This window comes from Phacochoerus africanus, chromosome 1 (genome assembly GCF_016906955.1).
Source record: "Phacochoerus africanus isolate WHEZ1 chromosome 1, ROS_Pafr_v1, whole genome shotgun sequence".
NCBI lineage: Eukaryota > Metazoa > Chordata > Mammalia > Artiodactyla > Suidae > Phacochoerus > Phacochoerus africanus.
The window spans coordinates 160,173,997-160,187,546 of NC_062544.1; the positions used below are offsets into that span (position 1 = coordinate 160,173,997).

General features: G+C 44.8%; 1 protein-coding gene across 1 annotated transcript; it reads right to left on the bottom strand.

Moving 5' to 3' along the window:
- Positions 1-11,765: 11,765 nt before the first annotated feature.
- LOC125110702 (proline-rich protein 23A-like) lies at positions 11,766-12,554 on the bottom strand. Its single transcript, XM_047752181.1, has one exon. The coding sequence runs from the start codon at positions 12,552-12,554 to the stop codon at positions 11,766-11,768; it is 789 nt and encodes a 262-aa protein (XP_047608137.1).
- Between the last annotated feature and the right edge of the window lie 996 nt (positions 12,555-13,550).

Here is a 13,550-nt window from a genome sequence, read left to right on the forward strand (position 1 = left end):
ACGCAGAAGAATCCCTCCCCCAGGGCCAGGGCCTCCCCCGGGGCGCTCAGGAAAGCGCCCGGTGGCAGGCCTGGGCCCCAGGCGCCTTCAGCGCCCGAGCCCAGGAGGGCCTCGGGGACCAGCACCAGGAGGCGATCGCCGACAGACACTTGCCGCGCGGCCGTGGGCTCGGGCTCCAGCAGCAGGTCGACGTCGCCCAGGGCCAGGTACAGGGCACAGCCGGCCGCCAGGCCCACCACGGAGGGGAGCGCGGCGGCCGCGGCGGCGCAGGCCGCGGGCTCCGCTTCTTGGTGCAGCCGCGGCGACGCCTCGGACTCGGACTCGGACTCGGACTCGGACTCGGGTCCCGAGGGCTCGCCGGGTCGGCGCCGCTTGGCAGGGCCGGGTCCTCCGGGCTCTGGTCACCACCACCAGTCCGAAGGGTAGTGGCTGGGATTGTGTGGCCGTATGCCCATCAATCACCTGGTGGCGCCCCTCGGGGCCTGGCAGAGGGTGGTTGGGGGGGGTCGGATGTGACAGGTAGGCTTGATAGGTGAGGTGGGCCGGGTTGGTTTTTTCTTTTTAGGACCGTGCTTGGGCATATGGAGGTTCCCAGGCTAGAGGTGCAATGGGAGCCACAGCTGCTGGCCTACAGCTGTTGGCCTACACCTCAGCCACAGCAACACCAGATCCGAGCCTATTCTGCGACCTACACCACAGCTCATGGCAATGCCAGATCCTTAACCCAGTGAGCAAGGCCAGGGATCGAACCCACAACCTCACAGTTCCTAGTCAAATTTGTTTGCACTGCACCACGACGGGATCTCCTGTTTCTGTTTTGTAAAATTTTTTTGTATTCTGTTTTGGCTGCAGCTGGAGGCATATGGAGTTCCCCGGCCAGGGATTGAATCTGAGCAGGAGCTGCAACCACAGCTGTGGCAACACTGGATCCTTAACCCACTGTGCTGGGCCAGGGATTGAACCCACATCAGTGCCGTTACAGAGACACCACCCATACTGTTGGGCCACAGTAGGAACTCCTGTTTGCGCATTCCGTTGTATCATTTCTATTTGATTCCACATATTAGTGCTCTCATATGATATATAGCTTTCTCTGTTTGACTTACTTCTCTTAGTATGATAATTTCTAGGTCCATTCATGTTGTTGCAAATGCATTATCTCATGCTTCTTTGTGGCTGAGTAATATTCCATTGTATATATGTACCACATATTTTTTATCCAATCCTCTGCTGGTGGGTATTTAGGTTGCTTCCAGGTCTTGGCTATTGTAAATAGTGCTACAGTGAACACTAGGGTGGATGTATCTTTTCAAAGTATCATTTTCTCCCTACATATGCCCAAGAGTGGGCTTGCTGGGTCATATTGTAGTTCTATATTTAGTTCGTTAAAGAACCTCCATACTGTTCTCCGTAGTGGTCAGCATCCATTCTTATGACTGGATTTCTGGTGTTCCTGGATAAGGGACAAGTAGTTACCCTGAGTTGGTGACTTAGGTATGGGTGCTTGCTGGACAAATATGCTCAGGCTCTACACTGCCTTGGGGGACCCTGCCCACAACTTGAATGTGGACATGCACTTGCACCTACCTCTATCTTCCCAGGTAGTGGAATCAGCCCTGGGAACTCCAGCTCTCCTACTTCTGGGCTTCTGAATAAATTGGTTCCTTCTTCGGCATGACATTTTTATCACCTGCAAATTGGGCTACAACAGATACACATCTCATGTCCTGTTGTTTGGACAGAGGTGGGGTGGGAGATGGGAGAAGGGATGAATGGGAGCTTGTAGGAAACAAATGCTCCTCAAGAACTCTGTTGGAGACCCTTGAATATTCCATGCTTGTGAAATAATGGGGGCTCCATTCAGGAGGGTGAGTGTGGACTTGAGAGGTTGGTAAGTACAGATAAATAAGCCAAAAACTGGCCAGCACACAGGGGCTTGGGGTTCTTGGCATAACCAGTATTGGGGGTCTGAATTTGGAGGCGCCAGTCCTTGGCTGTTGCCACCTCATGTCTGTTGCTCTCCTGAACTCAGCAGTTTCACCTCTGGGCTCATCATTGTTCTGGGCTGTGGGAATCCTCACCATATGCTCCCCTTCAAGGGAATATGGTCCTGCCCTGAGACAAAGTCAGTTACTGGGGCCTAGTCAGCCCTTTTCTAGTTGGGTGATTATAGACAAGTCATTCCACCTTCTCTAACCTCAGTTTCTTTACATATAAAGTGGGAGTATGCCATTTATGTGCAGGGGGGGTTGTGAGATAATGCATGTAAAATTTTCTTGGACTATAGTAAGTGCTTAGTAGATAGTAGCTATTCTTTGTTTATTATGGCTTTTTGGGGGTTTTGTTTGGTTTGTTTTGTTATTAGAGCCACACCTGCAGCATATGGAAGTTCCCAGGCTAGGGGTTGAATCGGAGCTGCAGCTGCCAACCTATGCTACAGCCTCAGGAATGCCAGATTTCAGCCACATCTGCAGCCTATACCACAGCTCATGGCAACACCAGATCCTTAACCCACTGAGCTGGTCCAGGGGTGGAACTCACATCCTCATGGTACTAGTAGGGTTCATTACCACTGAGCCATGACGGGAACTCCCATTGTTTATTATGTTTGTATCTGTTTTTCCCACTTGACAGTGTCAGCCCACTTCTGAGCATCTTGAGTAGTTCCTGGTGTGTGGCTGCCATTCAGTAAATGGTGAACAATTTCAACATCACCATTGTCATCATCATTCCTAAAAAGAGGTCTAACCTGTTAGAGAGCACTCTTTCTGGTGTTTTCATGGCATAGCACCTATATAATTCAGGAATGGCTTTCTGAGCAATAGATCAGCTATCTTTCATTCTGCCTTATTTTTCTTTACTCCAAGACACCCAAAGACTCAGGGTGTATCATCAGGCCCAGTCACTGGGCTTTCTTGGTGTCATCAATACTGCCTAACCAATCAGCATGAACTGCTTGACCGGCTGGGGGCCCAGATTAGCAAATAAATCTCTGATTCTGGGCTGGGTACAAGATGGCTGCTGAAGCCTACTGTTCAGAGAGGAAAGCTGGGGGGACTTGGGTAAGGAAGCTAGGCCCACGATGGACATCGCTAAGTGGGACTCAGGAGTTTTCTCAGCATTGGGCATCTGGGCATGGTGAGTCCTTTAAAATTGCTTCATTTGAGACTCTGAGGCCCAGGTCAGAGGCTCTGGGCCCCAACAGTGCTCCTAGCACTGGCTCCAAGGAGGGCCATTCTGGTACCTCCTAGAATGTATAACCCCCTGTAATGGGCTTTAGAAATTCCCATTTGTTGTTATTCCCATTAGTAATGGTAGCTGAATATATTTTTAAGAAAACCTGAACAGCATAGTTAAAGCTGTAGTCTCATTTCAACTTTTCACTTTCCTCACCGATTCCCAATCCAGGGTTGATGTGCAAAGGTCCTTTTCTATACATTTACACATATAACACATGGAATTTGTTTTCTTCCTGAAATGGCAAAGTACTGTGGGTCTTTGTCTGCAGTATGTTAGAACTTATTGTTATTTGGTGTTGTCATGCACGAAATACATTATCTCTTCTATCTTTTATTGGAGAGACTTTTTCCAACATGCAATACTGGCTTCTATATAAAGACGGTGTATAAGAAAAGGCAACTTAAAAAAATCTCTTATACAGCAATGCCTCTATCTTTGTCTGAAGTAGAATGACAGTAGGGGCCCACTCTCTTTCTGCTTATCTCAAAGTACTTCTGGTAATTCTAGTATATCATGCTGTGCTTTCTCCACTTCCTGAATACATTACCTGGGGGTGAATGGCATTGTATTACTGATGATATTGTGATTATTAGGTATGATGATGGCCTATGTGACCATAACATCATTAATCCCTCACTATTTTAAGAATGACAAAACTGTCATTAAGTAGTTATTTGACCTTTTAAAGCCTGAAGCTGAAGCCAAATAGCAGTTTTTTTTTAAACCAAATACTTTGGCTTCTCCTTTTTTAATTGTTTTGTTTTGTTTTTATTTTGCTGTACCTGCAGCACATTTAAGTTCCCCAGGCCAGGGATGGAACCCAAGCCACAGCAGTGATCTATGCCACAGCTGCAGCAATGACAGATCCTTAATCCACTGTACTGGGCAGGGGATCCAACCCACACCTCAGCAGCCAGCTGAATCACTGCAGAATCAGTGCTGGATCCTTAACCTACAGTGCCACTGTGGGAACTCCTCAACTCCTCTGTTATGAGTGAAAGCCAATGATTTTTGTATATTAATTTTGTATTCAGATTCTTATGGAATTTAAATTTTTTCAGTTATTTTTAAGGTTAACAATCATATGATCTGAAAATGGTCTTTTTTTCCCTCCTTTGAAAATTTTAAACATCTAATTTCTTTCTCTTGTTTAATTTTGTTGGCTGGTATATCCAATACAATGTCAAATCCTAGTGGGAAAGTGATGTCCTTTTCTATTCTAGACTTTGTTGGGATTTCTGCTAGTGTTTGCCTATTTACATGATACTGGCCATTGCTCAGAAATAAATGTCATGTCACAGAACTATCATGTCTGTACTGAATGAGGAACCATGAAATCAAGTGACGGAAGCTAGGACTCGTTCAGCAGAAGCATGGAAAGTTTTGCAGTGACAGCTATTGCCCTAAATCAAGGAAAACAAACCTTTCCAAGAGGGTCAAGGGTGAGAGTATAATACGTGATGGTTTTGGTTGGCTGTTTGCTTTTAGATGTTGGGGTAGTAGATAAACACTGAACTGGCCATTTCAGTGATGTATGCAACTTGCCTCTGACAGATTTCCTCTAACAAAATGTACTTTTTTTTTTGCTGTGTCCACAGTTTTGGAAGTTCCTGGGCCAGGGATTGAACCTGAGCCAGAACAGTGACAATGCCAAATCCTTAATGGCTAGGCCTTCCTGGGAAACTCCCTTCAATCGTTTTTCAATATTTGCTTATTTAAATAATGCTAATCCCTGAAGTTGACTTCTCAATGGATTATTTTTATTATTTATCTTTAAAAAAGTAATATATTTATTTCTAGTTGTATGTCTATAGAAAATTGAGTAGATACCACACTCCTCTCCCCACAGTGCCTCTTATTGTTTAACATCTTGCATTAAAATGGTGTTTGTTACAGTTGATTAATAGATATTGATACATTTAATTAACTGAAGTCCATAGTTTACATGAAGTTTCACTGTGTTGTATAGTTCTATGGGGTTTTAACAAGTGCATAATGTCAACCAATCAATAAAAGCATAGAGAATAGTTTCCCCACCCTAAAAATATCCCCTATGCTCCACCTACTCCTCACCCTCTCTCTGAACATTGACACAGCTGATCTTTCTACTGTCTCTATAGTTTTGCCTCTTTCACAATGTTACGTAGTTGGATTCACCACAGTATGTGGTCTTTCCATACTAGCTTCATTCACTAGGCAGTATGTACTTAAGGTTCCTTCATGTCTTTTCATGTCTTGGTAGCTCTCCCCTCCCTCCCTCCCTCTCTTTGTTTCTTTCTTATGCATGCAACTGAATAACACTCAGTTGCATGCATATATCCCCAATCTTACTATCCGTCTGCCTATTGAAGGGCATCTTAAGTGCGTCTAGGAACAATGCACTTTTGATGGTTCTCATCAAGTTGAGTTAAAATCTTGAGGGCATGTCCACATGGCTTATGCAGAATTAGACACAAGAGTTTTTAGTACTTGGATAGCTTAGAGAAAGAGATGGTTCTACAGCCTTCTTCAGGTTACAGAAGCCCTCTTCACATTGGGATCCTCAGGAGAGGGTCTCTAATTTAGTGCTTAGTAAGCTCCTAAAGAGAGGCTTCATTCACAGACATATTGTAACCAACTGCAACTGCCTGCAATAGCCATTTTAACCAGAAGTACTTTCAATTGTCTTTCGTTAGAGGTTAAGTTATAGGCTTGAGTTGGTCTTTAGTCTATCAAGAGATAATGTTTCTCCCTCCTAAAATGGATCATGCTCTAAATGAATGGGTTGCATTTGGCAAATATAGAAATTATTTTCTGAATTTTATGTCTCTCATTTGCTAAGGCTGGGGCAAGTTAATGCAATCCTTTTACAGGCTTCTTTATCCTTTGAAAAAAGTAGAGATTATCTTACACATTGTGTTAAGAACTGAGTCAGAGGGAAATTTAGATCTTTTATGTCTTGATCACGGATGAGGAAAAAAATAGAAGGGGGGGCCCAGTGTACTCCAGGGCATGACTGTCCAGGTATATTGTTGTCCTCTTCAGGTGAAGGCAAAAAGGCATTGACTGTCTTGGTCTAGAGGTACACTGTAGAAAGGCAGAGCAAAGATTGGTTAGAGTGAAGCAAGTGGCTTCAGATGGAATTGATGATAGGATGGTGTTTGGGTTAATTTCTATCAGGAAATGAGGTATATCTATTTTGTTGGTGGCTTTAGGGCTTTGAGCAAATCTATATCCTTGTCTGTTTGGTTTCTTTTCTTGCAGGGTGAGAGTGTTACAATGGCAGTAGTAAAGATGGGAAGATCTTTGTATATAATGCATTCAACTGTAGGTTTGAGCTCTTTCTTTGGCTTCGGGGGATACTGGGAGAAGTTAAGTTAATGTTTCAGTATAATGTATCTGAACTGAAGGTTCTTCTCCCATTATTTTTCTATATCAGTGGAATTTCTAATGCTTAGTGGGTTTATGGTATTAATATGGTGTTAATATCTTCACCTGGAGTATGTATCAATATAGTGGGGATTACAAAGGTATATTCAGAACAGACATAATTGGTTATGAATAGAGAAGTCCTCTGAAACCTCAAGAAACAGTACTTCTGGTGTGCTTCTAATATAACAATTTGATGTGTAAAGTTCTAACCTGTTACATTTGAAGGTGTGTTGTCACAGAGGAGGCAGGTATGTTTCCAGTCATAGGGCTGAAGGGTTACATAGGAGATAAGGAAAATCTGTGAGTTATTGGAATAGTGATCACCCGTGTGGTATGACTAAGCCAAAAAAAAAAAAAGCCAAGCAAAGGTGGTAGGCTTTAATATAGAAAGAGTAGTAGTTGCATTGATTTTTATTGGAAATCATTCAAGTATGGTTTTTAGGATACTGTCCAACTTTTCAGACTTGTTATTGGACCCTTGGGTTTATTATGCTTAAAGAGATCCTGTAGATCCTTTCTGGGTCAGTCCAACCTGCTTTGCCATCCAGAAATTAGCATTTGCAGTTTCTGACCAACACATGCCTGAATGGTATGTATCAGATAATTCTGACACTTATGTATCCAAAAGAATGCTAAAATCTATGAATATTTGATGGTCTTATCTGAATTTAGAGAAATTTTTTTTACAAAAAGCTCCTAATTCAGCTCAGGTCCAAGATTTAAACTCTACAGTTTGTTGTCTGAATACTGGTGCATGGGGGTGGATCTTCAGAGGCAGCTGGCATTCTGCAAAAAGGGAGGGACCTAGACAAGTAGAACTAGAAAGAAGAGTCAATGGAATTTCAGAAGGAGAGAGGATGGCAGGAGAAGAGATAGAGGGAGATCTGGAATAGAGAGGCAACTGGAGGATTGGATAGAGAAATAAGTCTAATTGTTGTTTTTTTCAACTTGGTCATTAGTTTTGGCCAGATAATTTTTTTTTTGTCTTTTCCAGGGTCGCACTTGTGGCATATGGAGGTTCCCAGGCTAGGGGTCTAATCAGAGCTGTTGCTGCTGACCTACACCAGAGCCACAGCAACGCCAGATCCGAGCCCCTCTGCGACCCACACCACAGCTCACGGCAATGCCAGATCCTTAATCCACTGAGCAAGGCCAGGGATCGAACCCGCAACCTCATGGTTCCTAGTTGGATTCGTTAACCATTGAGCCAGGAAGGGAACTCCCAGAGAATGTTTTAATGAAGCAGGTTTTGATTCAGAATTCAGTTTGGAGGCTTACTTATACCAGATCAAAATGTGCTGCCCATTGAAACAGAAATCTTACTCAATTCTTTTGGAAAGTGTCTCTCAAATAAAAAATTTTATTCAAATCAAATCATTCATTGTTAAGTTATGTCCTTTAGAGAGATAGGCACAATAATGAGGAGTTCATTGAGAAAATGCATGTAAGAAGATGGCATGTTAGAAGCAGGTGTCTTTACTGAAAGGGCGGAAAGCTTAGACTTAAATTACTGCATAAGAGCTGGCAGTGGTTGGTGAAAAGTGGAGCTGGGGCACTTGGGTTTTAGGCCCCCAACATGACTTCTCTGAAGGCAGACTCCCCAGTCTACACTACCTAACACCAGAGAGAACACTCTTTCTGGATCAAAGCCAAACTATCAGGCAATGGAAATCATGAGAAGAGAGCCTCATCTGGCTTATTGAAAACCCACTGCCAAGTGTGTCCACATGGATGCCAGTGTGATGAGCACTGCAAACTCACAAGACTCTGAACTTGGCTCCAACAATAGGCTTATAGGACATAATACTGTGTTCTACCCAATGGTCCTCATTCCTGGGGTGAACAAGGCTTTTGATCAGCACAGCAAAAAATGGAATCACTAAAGAAAAGAAAAGGGCATAAAAAGGAACGTCTGGATGTCCCTAGTGATGACAAAAAAAAAAAAATGGAATCAGTTAAAAAAAAAAAAACACAACAGGAGTTCCTGTCGTGGCTCAGTGGTTAGCAAATCCGATTAGGAACCATGAGGTTGCGGGTTCCATCCCTGGCCTTGCTCAGTGGGTTAAGGATCAGGCGTTGCCGTGAGCTGCAGTGTAGGTTGCAGACACGGCTGGGATCCCGTGTTGCTGTGGCTCTGGTGTAGGGCAGCGGCTACGGCTCCAATTTGACCCCTATTCTGGGAACCTCCATATGCCGTGGGAGCAGCCCAAGAAAATGGCAAAAAGACAAAAAAAAAACAAAAAAAAAACAAAAACCTGGTCCCAAACTTAGAATAAATAGCTAAGGAAACTCAGTACCATGAGAGAGTTCATACATGGTGTTGACTTTACACATTGGTGTGGACACCATAAGCTGAGAGTAGTTTGTGGCACAAGGTGTTCCTGGGGTACCATACCTGGTCCAAGGCTGAGGTCCCTGGTCATGTGCAGTGGAGACTATACCTCACTGGGACCTCCAGGAATATTGGAAATACACTAAGTTGACTAAATGGAGAACAAGTAAAGGCTATTTTTTCAGAGCTTGCTCTATAGCAAGAGAAGCAGCATTTGAGAGACTGATAGGCAGGTAAGGGGGGTGGGGAAGGTTTATAGTGGGAAAAGGGAGGTCTTCAGGTGTGTTTGAAGCAAAGTTGTTGGCAGAGGGCAGCTAGAGACAGTCTAACTAGAAGCAGGGTTATCCTAGGTAATTGATTTGGTTTGTGAACTTTTTATCCTAAATGTGGCATATTTGGCTTTCTTTAATTCATTCTTATTTGGAAGTAGGGATGACCAAGTCCTGATAACCTGGGGTCAGAGGTTATGATTTTATTTCTGGGCTGGCTGTTGCAAAGTGTCTGTATCAGAATTCTGTTCTGGTCATAAGTGGTCTGACCATTGTTCATTTGTATTATAAGTCTCTCAGATCCTATTATCCCCAAGGCTACCAAGGAGTCTAGCTCCTTAATGGCATCTCCAGCCAAGCCAGGCCCATTGAACTCAATGATGCTGGTGCCTGTCCAGTGCATCCCATATTCCTTAGTTATACAGTGTCCCTCTAGGCCCTTCCACACTCCTACTAGCTGATATATTTTTCATCCTTAAGTACTATATCTAGTGTATCATACCCACCGCTCTGAACTTTTTAATTCTTTATTGTATATAGTATATAATACATAACTTTAGTTACTGGCCTGATGGCAAAGAGAGGAGATGAGGGTAAATCTTGAGGTTGGTTGCCAGGCAGATGCTTCTGTACCATCTTAGAGCAAAGAAGATGTGCGATCTTTTATAGAGAGTGGTGGTCCACTTCTTGGGGGTAAGAGAATTAAGAGATATGTGGGGATTCAAGTTATTCATGTTGTCTACATCCAGTGTCACTGGGTTAATTCACTCTGTAATCTCACCATTACAGATGAATGCATGAAGGAGATTTGAGAATATTACTCAGGCATAAAGTGGATGAAGTTCTTCCATTTGCAACAACCTGGAAGGATCTTGAGAGTACTCTGCTTAATGAAATAAGTTGTACAGAGAAAGACATACTCTCTATGTTGTCATTTAAATGTGGAACCCAGAAAAATAAAACAAAATGCATTTAATACAACAGAACAGACTCATAGATAATGAGAAGAAAGTAGTGGTTGCCAGTGGGGAGAGAGAAGGAGGGAGGGACAAGACAGCGTAAAGGGTTAAGAGGTATAAACTGCTATGTATAAAATAGATAGGCAGCAAGGATATATTGTACAGCAGAAGAAAGTATACCATTATTTTTAATAACTTAAATGGAATGTAATCATAAAACTATTGAATTATGCTGTTGTATACCTGAAACAAATACACTATTGTAAATCAACTATGCTTAAAAAAAAAAAAAAAAGACAGGCTTGACCCTATTAACCATACCATTCACTCTGGGTTTGAAGTCATACCCAATAGAAAAGATTTAGGAAAAATAAGATGTAAGAGGTTTGTTAAAAAAAAAAAGAGAGAGACAATACTCTCATTATTTCAAGATTTTATTATCTTTATAAGTCAAGCAAGAGAATTTACAGAGAAGTGATTACAGAAATTAAATAATTTTTCTGAATGCCAGGCCAACATAAGAACAAATTATCTCTATATGCCAGTAACAATGTACAAAATATATTTGGGATCTTAGAAGACTAAAACACAGAATCTTTGGCATTACCAACTTCTTCAAGACAAGATAATTATATTAAAAACATATAAGGAGAAAAGAATGGTAAACTATTGTTTCTTTAGGGAAAATAACCCCATAAACCTAGTAATATCATTAATCCATTTGCTAACCTAGTCACTCAAAAAGTGGAGGGCACATGAATACTGTTCCCCATTCTGTGTTTTGTATCCAACAAACAGTTGTCCCCATACAGCTCTTTGCTAGATCCCCCCAAAGGGGCTAAAGTTGCCATCCAGAAAAGTTTCACATAGGTAGAGGGTTGTCATAAAGTAGCAGGGACACTAAGACCAAAACCTTACAAGGTTTTTGTTTTTGGGAAACAAAAGAAATTTAGCAACTACTCTATGAAGGGGGGGGGGGAGGGAGTAGTGTTAGGGTGCCCAAGAAAGCATGGCTTTTTAAAATTCATTCATTCATTCATTCATCAATTAATTTTGGCTACCAGGAGGCATATGGAGTTCCCGAGGCAGGGATCAGATTCCAGCCACAGTTGCAACTATGCTGTGGCAGCGCCAGATCCTTTAATCCACTGGGTGGGGCAAGGGATCCAACCTATGTCGTGGCACTGCAGAAAAACAGCCAATCCTGATCCCATTGTCCCATAACAGGTACTCCAAGCTTGGCTTTTTAGTGAAAAGTTTGGAGCTTAGTTCTGAAGCCAAGGTGGGTTGAGGGGTGGTATGGAAAACCTAAGCAGCAGTGTGTGTGGTTATATGAAAGGACACCATAATTCAAGTGGCTCTTTCTTTGCCCAGGTGACCTTTCTTCCTGGTTTTAGTCAGACATTGATGCAAAATTCTGCAGTGCAGCCTTGCATCCACAACATAGCTGTCCGTTGTGATTCTTATCAGGTGGGCAGTGTACCCACAGCCCTTATCAGAAAAGAGAACTCCGTCCGGGTCCCCAGCTGGTAGCTAGGAATTGTGGGAAGAAGTTCATTCCTGGAACAGGCATTTCTGGGCCTTTCGCCGAGGGCCATAAGGGCGTTGGGGGCGCTCATGAAGACCTCGAGAAAGAGAAGGGGGGAGAGGTTGGAGTGCTGAGTCGGGGAAAGGCTCTGCAAAGTAGAGGCCCAGCTCTGCGTCATGGTGAGGAGAGCGTCTCTCAGGACTAGGGTTGGGACCCCAGGGCGAGGGTTGTGGAACTAGGCCCACCACGTCGCCATCAGAAGCCCTTCCAGGGGAGACGTAGAGCCCCGCAACTGAGCTGGCTGCAGCATCCATCTCAGCTGGCAGGAACTGGGCGCCTGAGTCCTCCTCATAGACCTCTTCCTGGGCAGCGATCTCTAGGACAGATCCATAAAAGAATCCCTCCTCAAGGTCGATGTCCTCCTCCCCTGGAGAGCTCAGGACAGCACTTTGTTCTAATGCAAGAGCCGAATGGGCTGGCCCTCCCAGGAGTTCGAGGAGGGCTCCGGGGACAAGCATGAGGAGGTGATCCCCGAGAGATACTTGCATCACAGACGTGGGCTCGGGCTCTAGCAGCACGTCGACGTCGTCCAGGGTCAGGTTCAGGGCACAGCCGGCGTCAAGGAACACCACGGAGATGAGTGTGCCAGAAGCCAGGGGCCCTGTCTGGTTGTCCAGGCCGGGCACCGCCTCGAACCCGGGGTCCGCAGGCTCCTGGGTTCGTCGGCGCTTGGCAGGGCCAGGTCCTCCGGGCTGTGGGCCGCACCAGTCCTCAGGATAGGCGGCGCTGGGGTTGCGGGGCCGGCTGCCAACCATCTCAGTGGTGCTGCAGGCCCGGGGCCTGGCAGAGGGCTCGGAAGGGCTCGGTCCTGCAGGCAGTGACAGGTCGGCTTGACAGCTGAGGCGGGCCTAGGACCGTGGGGCGCTGGATCGCAGGATGAGGGACGAGTCTTCAGAGCTCTGGGGAGCCTTTCAAAAGTCCCTCAGTCCTGGCTTCTAGGGGAGCTGCTGAGATCGGCTTTATGTGTGTGGACTGGTTCAGCTCCTCACGTGGACTGGTTTGCGCCAGAGTGGGCCAAGGATGTAAATGACGCCAGGCGGAACCTGAGTCGCAAAGCATCCTCACGCCAAGCTCCGCCCCCTTCGAGGCTCCGCCCCTGGAAATGGCGTTTAACTGAGTTGCCCCGTAGCTCTGGCTGTGGTGGGTCGCACTGTAGAGAAATACTATTACAGGCCTCAAGGGGGCAGAGCAAACGTGCCTCTCTAGCCCTAGGCTTCCAGGGTCAAGCTTTCCTGGTGTTGACCTCAGATGCAGAAAACCTTAACCGGAAAACCGCTTAAATATCAAGTCCCACGGACGGAATGCCGCCACCAGGACATTGTGATGTAGTTCCCTCGTCCCCTGAGACCTCGCCCTGGAAATGACCTTTTATCTTCTTTTAGTCTAATAGTGGGGTGAGTGTTTGGATGCCATCCATAAGCCTCTGTTTGCCTGAGTTGTTAATGACTATCAGATCCCTTCAGCGGTGTTGAATGGGAGAGCAATGTTAGAACTGAGTGTTTTAGTAGCAGCCTCTGCACGATCAACTCATTTATATATGTATATGTATCTGTTTAGCACGAGGACGGTCATTGTTATACTTCTATCAACTGAACTAAGACTTTTCTTTTTCTTTCTTTCTTTCTTTTTTTTTTTTTTGGCCTTTAGGGCCAAACCCGCAGCATATGGAGGTTCCCAGGCTAGGAGTCGAATCGGAGCTGTTGCCGCCGGCCTATGCCACAGGCACAGCAACGCAGGATCCAAGCCGCGTC